This window comes from Astatotilapia calliptera, chromosome 23, assembly GCF_964374335.1.
Source record: "Astatotilapia calliptera chromosome 23, fAstCal68.1, whole genome shotgun sequence".
NCBI lineage: Eukaryota > Metazoa > Chordata > Actinopteri > Cichliformes > Cichlidae > Astatotilapia > Astatotilapia calliptera.
Window position 1 is genome coordinate 1223495 of NC_137443.1, and position 7833 is coordinate 1231327.

At 45.0% G+C, this 7833-nt stretch overlaps 1 protein-coding gene across 2 annotated transcripts; it reads right to left on the reverse strand.

The window, feature by feature from the left end:
* Window positions 1-337: 337 nt before the first annotated feature.
* On the reverse strand, window positions 338-7833 carry use1 (unconventional SNARE in the ER 1 homolog (S. cerevisiae)). Of its 2 annotated transcripts, none has more exons than XM_026159466.2 (8): window positions 7678-7833; window positions 3844-3893; window positions 3542-3620; window positions 3289-3441; window positions 3124-3139; window positions 2972-2993; window positions 2725-2887; window positions 338-717 (listed from the first exon to the last, which is right to left on the reverse strand). In XM_026159466.2, the coding sequence occupies exons 1-8, from the start codon at window positions 7774-7776 to the stop codon at window positions 535-537; spliced, it is 765 nt and encodes a 254-aa protein (XP_026015251.1). In that variant the 5' UTR covers window positions 7777-7833; the 3' UTR covers window positions 338-534. The 2 variants fall into 2 exon arrangements, with proteins under 2 accessions (XP_026015251.1, XP_026015253.1); XM_026159468.2 differs by lacking the exon at window positions 7678-7833 and adding an exon at window positions 4073-4165.

A 7833-nucleotide genomic window follows, 5' to 3' on the forward strand; every position in this document is an offset into this window, starting at 1 on the left:
GTATGATGTTTAAATCAAATATACTAAACTGGGGATTTAAGGTAAAGCATTAGCAAACGATGGCACATTTGTTACAAACTGAGTTACAGCTGACGGCGACGGTCCATGAACGCCTTTCAGTGTGCACGGGTACTAAACAGATGCTCCACCAAAGACGAGTGTGTGTGTTTGTAGTTTCACTTGGTGACTAAGTGCATACATGTGTTGATTGGCTCGCAGCCGTCCTGATGAGGGTTAAAATAGTTAAGGCTCAGGTCCTGCCGTCCGTGCATTAAGACTTTGCTGTTGCTCCCAGCAGATTCTGCTGTGTCAAAAAAGAGAATTCTGGCGCTTCGAGTCGTGATTTAAACTTTAATGTGGAGGAGAAAGATTTCAGTTTCAAAAGTGTAAAGTGACAGTCCGTGAAACTGATTTGTTTTGGTGCTGACAGCTACTGATCTGTATCGCTGTAGCTCTACGGAGGCCTGTGAAGACTCTGCTCTTGTAAACACGGGAGCGTGTCGGGACTAAGAGTTCAGAGGATGATCACGGTCATCATCTGAGTCTGGGGAAGATTCTGATGAAGAGGATCATGCTGATAAAGGTGAAGGAGACTAGGATGAGCATCAGCCACAGCAGCCAGTTCACAGACTTCTTCGTGTGCTGCTCCAACCGCTCGGACTCCGTCTTCAGCTTCTCGAAGTTCAGGTCCGCCTGACGCATGGACTGGCTCAGAGTCTGGAGGCAGAGGGAGACGTCGCCGATATAAACATCAAAACCACAGACAAACAAGCCCGCTGACGGGAACACTCGGAGTCTTTATGCACAGTGTGGCTCCAAAGGCTGTTAGCTGGCCTATACTGCCCCCTTGTGGCCAGAATCAGTTAAACTCCTCCAAGTTTCTCAAAGAGAGGCAGAAATAGCTCTAGAGGTTGCACAACTTTTTTTCTTTCTAACAAATAAATAAATAAATCTTAAAATAAATGATTTCAAAGATTTAATAAATGTAAATACTGCCAGCACGAGAGGAGGGAAAAAAGGATGTTCAATAAAAATATCACAATTAGCACTTTGTCACCTTTTTATGATGCCCTGAATTCGTTAAGTGTGGGCTTCACTCATGGAAAACTATTTTTTATTTAAGCTGGTTCGAGTTTTCCCGATAAGCAGTTAAAACAAGTTTTGTTATGGACCAAGTTTTTTCCAAGTTTCCATCATAAGACTCAGATTTGGGCCGGTTGGCGGCCACATCAGGTCCTTCAGCACAAATCTTCTTATTAACGTAACTAAAGGTTTGGAAAGGGCAGCTTTTAGCTTTGATCCCCAGCTGCTGAGAGACTCTGCAGGAGGACCTGGGAGCAGCTGGAAGCCCGCCTCTTTCTTCTTCAGGCTCTGGGCGTGCTCACATGAAACATCATGTGACTCCTCTGCACAAAACGATCCCTACGAGTGTTCCCTACTGCAATCAGGGAAGCTAGCGGATAATTATGATAAAAATCTATGTCAAACATTAAAAAAAAAGCCCAAAAGCTGTTCTTCTTAATAGATTTATTCTGAGTGCGCTTTTAGTGCTGCTGCTTATTTGTAGCATTACAGCTTAAACGTTGCTCCTGTCCTGCAACCTGATGCAGCAGCTGCAATTCCAGCAGCGTAAAAGAGATTCGGCAGCAGATTAGAGACAGTTTTTGGCTTAACAGCCTACCTACACAAAATGTATATGGGTACAGCAGAGGGTCTATACTGCACTAAATGGCTGTTGTAAATAATAAGTCAGTGGAAATCTGGCCCTTCCAGCATCCTCTGCTCCCACAGAGATTTTCATCACAAGTGATCTCTGTGATTTAGTAAAAAGAAAGGTCCTTCTGACCATTAACCTCCCCTCATAGCACACCCCTCTGCTTGGGCTTTGTATACTCTGACTTCACTTTATTTGGATTTAATTTCTCACTTTCAGCTTGTATTTATATTGGGCAGGATGCATGATCACCCTGAAACAACTTGAGGAAAGTGGCCAAACCTCAGCTAATCATTCCCATATCTTTTACCGACCCAACCATCATAAAAGTTTGTTCCCAGAGTCAGAAGTGAATCAGGAAGAAAGGCTTTGAATGTGTCGCCCCCGTGTCCTACAGAAATCGACAGAAGCAGCTCAAAGTGTCAGAACTGGTCACGATCGGCGAGTTTAATATATATTTAAATGAGAACTGTGCTGGTTGTGCTTCACCTCGACACAGCTAAAGTTCCAGAATCATCTGCACATTCAGGACGCTTCTCTTTAGCCCACTGTGTGTTTTCTGCTGTTAAGTGTGGGAGCTGACTTCCTGTTTAGCTTCAGCACCACACTGACTCACTGTTCTGACCATATGTTCCCACAGTCTTCCCATTTTGCTCCTGAGTTTAGACACAGCTGACTGGGAGCAAACAACATGTGTTGCATTTCCTTCTTGGAGGACTCGCACTGTTTTGGCTGAACGCGCTGCAGCTTGGGGGCGGGCTTTGGCTCGATTAGCCAGGTGCAAGAGCTCGTTGTGGTCTGAAAAGCGTCTATTTGAACTGCTAACTATTTTGTGCGTTTAGATTTGTGCATGCATTCGGTTTAGAGATGCAAATTAAAAGGTGAATTTTTTCAACTTCTTCATCTGGAAACAAATCTGCCATTAAACTTTTTTTTTCCACAAACACAGACTCAAAAACAGTTTTGCATCAAATCTGTGAGTTATTTATTCCATATATCTGTCCGCTTACCTGGTTGTCTTGTTTGATGATGTTCTGCGCAGCCAAAGTGTTGTTCTTCAGATTTCTGGCCAGGTTCAGCATGTCTTCAGCCAGCTTCTCCTGCAGGTTGTGGTGATGCTGCAGGACGGCGTCCAGCTCTGCGGCAGACTGACGCTCGTCCAGAGGAAAACATCTGCGCAGAGGTGATACAGGTTGAAGCTTTTACACCCAAAAACAAGTCCAACACACGAGATCATTTAGAAAAGCTCGACTTTACCTTCGGTTCCTCAAGTCTCCGTCTAACGTGAGAAGAGAAAAGAAAAATAAAATCACCTCGTCTTAAAAACAAACAAATACAATCCTATCGAAATATAATTCGTCATATTTCCATCTGATGTTATTAAATCCAAGAGGCAGAGTACTTCGTACCTTTTCCCGACGACCCCTGCAGTGACAGAAAAGAACATTTATGAGTTCAAGACAAAATGTGGGAAACGTTTTATTTAGATGTTTCTACCACACTGTGGTAGTTTAGGAGGCGCGCTGCAGTTCGTACAAAGAGGTCACGTCTGCAGTACGGTCAGAGCGTCCTACCGTGCCGAGCAGCTCGTCCCTCATCTCTCCCGTGCACCGCGCCTTCGTCTGCGTGTGGACTTTTTTAGTGACAGACATCCTCTCGTTGGCCATCGTGGCCGTCCGACCGGGGGCGAGGAACTGATTAGCTAAAGCTTTTTCTGTTGGTGAAGACTGAAGCAGAGCAGGAGGGACAGGAAGTCAGAAAACTCAAAGCTTCACTTCAAAATAAAGAAAACACAGTTGTGTCGTGTTAAAAACAGGAAAAACTGACCAGCTTCTCTGCTTCTAGAGTTCCTTTCAGAAAGTTGACTTTTCTCGTGTATTCAGCCAGGACCTCTGGTGTTGGTTTGCTGCAAGGACACACAACCGCTTACTGACAAAGCTTTGTGTTATTAAGCTGCAACGAGCAGATCAAACATCTGCGCTCATAACACGTAAGCCTGATGTGACCTGTTAGAAGATATACTCTTTTCCCTAAACACCAAACATGTTTAAAATAGGTTCTTAGTAATATATGTACATTTCAGGCAAAAAAAGAAAACACTGAGACAGAAAAGTGGAGGCTGGTGTTACCTCGGGCTTTTCCTCAGAGCCACCAGCATCTCTTCCAGGGCGCCCACATACTGGAGGAGACCAAACAGAAACAGTGATGCTGCTCACATGCTCTCGTTCACCTCATCAATCACATCTTTATTTCAAAGTAACAAATGTTAAATAAACATCTGTATATCATAGACTACACTGGGCCAAATAACAGAGTTTAACTGACGAGGTTCTTGTAAAAGTAGGCTGAGTTTCTTACAGAGGGTGGGTCACAAAGCCACACAGAAGCCACTGAGACCAGCTTAGGATGACTGATGACAGCACACACTCACTGCTGCAGGTGGACACTAGTGTAGTCTTCATCGACACACACACACACAGATAATGCGGAAAAACAGCTGTGACGCTGCAGAGACGGTTCCTGAGAAAAGCAAATGACTCTGTGCAGTAAACAGCATCAAGTGGAGGCTCCTTAAATTGATCTTTAATAGTTCCTGTTTGTAGCAAAGCATCGTTGAGGTTACACTAACACACACACTGAACACACCTTCAGTTTGCAGCTGTTAGAAAATAAGTCACGGCAAAATGCACCGTATCTCAAACTCCCACCAACGCCCAGTGGTTGCTGATCTCCACCAACCAGTCAAGCTGCAGTTTCCAGCCACGCTGGCACGGATGAGTCAAATTGTTGATTTGGTGACGTCTGCTGTCACAGCGAGTCGGCTCACTGAGAGAAACAAAACAGACTCTCACCACATCAGACCAAGTGTGCATGTGGTCTAATGACAAATGTAATAAGGAGGAAGCAGTGCAAGATGAACGTGTTTGACAGCTGTCAGAGTCGCACTGACTGTTCTTACTTTAGTTACTCTAACCTTTCATTTACTCTAAAAGTAAAAACCATGCAGCTGATTGGTTCATCCTGCTGGTTCAGATTAAAGGGTCTTCACTGCTCAGCTGTAGGGAGCCACTCGGTACAGCGTGACACGAGGTCACTGAGAAGAGGCGTCTTGATTTATTCAGTCCCAAGTGGCCTGGCGACGCCTGTTGTTACTCGTTTGCGTTAAAGCTACAGGTCACACGTTTAACTCAGCGACTGTTCCTTTAAAGCTGCTTATTGTTCATTCTTGGGTGTAAAAAATATTAAACCTCATAAACTAAATTAAAGCTTTCAGTGGAATTTAAACAGGCAAATGCTCTGAATTTAACCAAACACGTGTGTGTCAAAGATAAAAGCTGCACTTTGTTGTAAGACCACTTTGCGCCACAAGAGGGTGCAGTGCAGTGTGTCACCGTAACCTGTGTATTTTAAATCAGCGGTCCCCAACCCCCGGGCCTCGGACCGGTACCGGTCCGTGAGTTGTTTGGTACCGGGCCGCGAGAGTTGAGGCTCGGGTGTGAAATGTGTGGTTTTCAGGGTTTTTATCGTTAACTTGGTAACACGTGTGTTATGAATAAATCTTTTTTTCGGTACCGGTACTAGTTTTATTTTGTTGTATTTATCCGCGACACCTTAAAGGCCGGTCCGTGAAAATATTGTCGGGCATAAACCGGTCCATGGCGCAGAAAAGGTTGGAGAGCGCTGTTTTATATGACAGCCTGGCAAAAGACGAGATCTCACGAGGCTCTTTACTAAAAAGAAAACTGTTAGCAGTGCTGCCCCCTGGTGGTCAAAGTTTTAGTAACAAAAGTTAGCCGTAATTTCCCATCACCGAACAACCACAATCGTCCATGAAAACGGTGGTACAAATCTCTACGTTACAGAAGTGTCACATCACGACATCGATCATATAGCAACTCTATGCATTTGTGTTTCCTAGCACATAAGCCGCACAGAGAGCCGCGTAATTAATTGAAAATAAATCAAAACTGATGTTCTGAACTCTCAACAGATGTGATCTGGTCCATGTCATCTTTGTTTTAAATTTAAATTCTGTTAACATTTCACCCAATGAGAGTTCACACAGTAACGTGTCTCCATGACATGAAGCATGATGTAAAAAGACCTCAACACAGTTTCAGCGTCCAAACGTAATACCACCAATCTGTTTCAACAGCTGGAGCACAATCACAATATCGCAGCTTTACAGCCGAGCGCATTTACAGGTCAAACCCTGCCAGCAAACTGTCGGGGCAAGAACAAGTACATAAAGGAAACTCCTTCGTTAATGTTAATCGAGGTAAAATGTTCAATTGTTTTGATTTGAGGCCCCGCCCAAGCATATCTGAGTACGAGAGCAGTGTGAGGACTTAATGAGGGAGCTACTCAACAACCTCACTGCTCTGCAAAACATGAAAGAGCTGTTCCTGATGAAAATGGCAACAACAAACATGTTTCACCACTAGAGGCACAAATACTCCGAAGGAGGAGACGCCAGGAGCTGGTGTCTCGGGTTGGAATCCAGTGTGGGGCCTTTCTGTGTGGAGTTTACACAGCACAAAGACATGCATCTGTGGTTAACTGGTGATTCTAAATCGGGCCAGTCCCCTCACCCATCGGCTCTAAGATCTCCACTGCCTACTGGTTAAGACTCAGAGATCAGATTAGTTAGACAGGGAGTCGATCCAGACTTCCTGTACTGGGGGTGCTGGTTCCACAGATCAACAGTGTGGGTGCGAGTGGTTATCTGTCTCTCCATGTAAGCCCTGTGACACACCTCACCTGGCCAGGATGTACCCTCCCCCTCATCCTTTGACAGTTAAGGTTAGCCCCCCCCCCCGAGGAATATTGATGGATTGTGCAGATACTTAAGAATTACAAGTTCAAGTTACTTTAGTTTAACAAAAACTAAAACTACACTTCCAGAGAAAACTCGACCCAGAGTATCTCACTGCAACTCTGCGGCTTTCAAAGGAGTGAGGAGGAAAGGAGGTCATTTATGTGAAAAGGGAAAGTCCATCTCTGAACCGAGGAGGGGGCGTAAGAGCACGTCTTTCACTTTCTTACAATGCTGTGATTGCAGCCATTCCCCTGTGACCTCTGAATGGTTCTCATGCCCACCATCAATGAGTATGACAACAGTATATTGAAGATCATGAAACTTGGCTGGTGCTAGTTTTGGCTGATATGCAAATGTTTAAAAGGCTGGGAAACTGCAGTGAGCTGAGAATGAGGAAGTCACAGGTGAGTGATGAAATGTTTCTCCCACTGAAAACAAACAGATGAACAGAAACAGCTTTCTGGGACTAGCTAGAGCACCTGTGTGCTTACGTTTGACTTTTGCTGTGTCACTGCTGCTTAGTCACACTTTAAGGTCACCAGCTCACTGGAAAGGAAGAAAGGATGGCTGGATGGATGTCCTTCACCCAACATGATGCGCACTATTTTCCATAGCATAATAAATATTGTCGCAAATATTTCTCTGAAATATCGCGATGTAATTTAAAGGCTGCATCACACCCCGCTGGTGCGCATAAGCTGAGTCTGCAGCTCCTGACTAGGTTAACTGTCTATGAGGCAGCAGGGGTTGGACGGCTGGAGGAAAACTCGGGTTGCAGCTGATTCTCAGCCGATCGTTCTTATTAAAAAAAGAAGAAGCTATAAATAAATACAGTTACTGTTAAAGATATGAACACATGGAGGATCTTCTGTGAGGAACATGGGTGAAAGGAAAGCTTCGGAAACGAGATTAAACACTAAAATACAGCAAATCTGCTGCAGCAGACTCGCCGTGTGTCGCTACAGTGACATCTCGGCTGTGATTGAACCTGTGCCTGAGGGGCGAACAGCTTAAATGTGCCTCCCGACAAAAACAGAAAGCGGTTTGCGCGACGACGTGGCTAACAGCGGCTCACAACAACAACAGTCAGGCTAACGTCATCACGACACGGTCGTTACAGCCGCTCCGAGCCGTGCCGGGTTACCTTTTCAAGCCTCCACTCCGTCTCTCCCCGTTTCTCCGACGCCAAAGACTCACAGCGAGACAATAACCTGATGAAATTGATTTCTAGTCTGGAAGCCATGTTTGGTTTGAAGCCGACACAGCGGCGCAGCAGTTTGACGTCAAGCCGAGCGGCGCA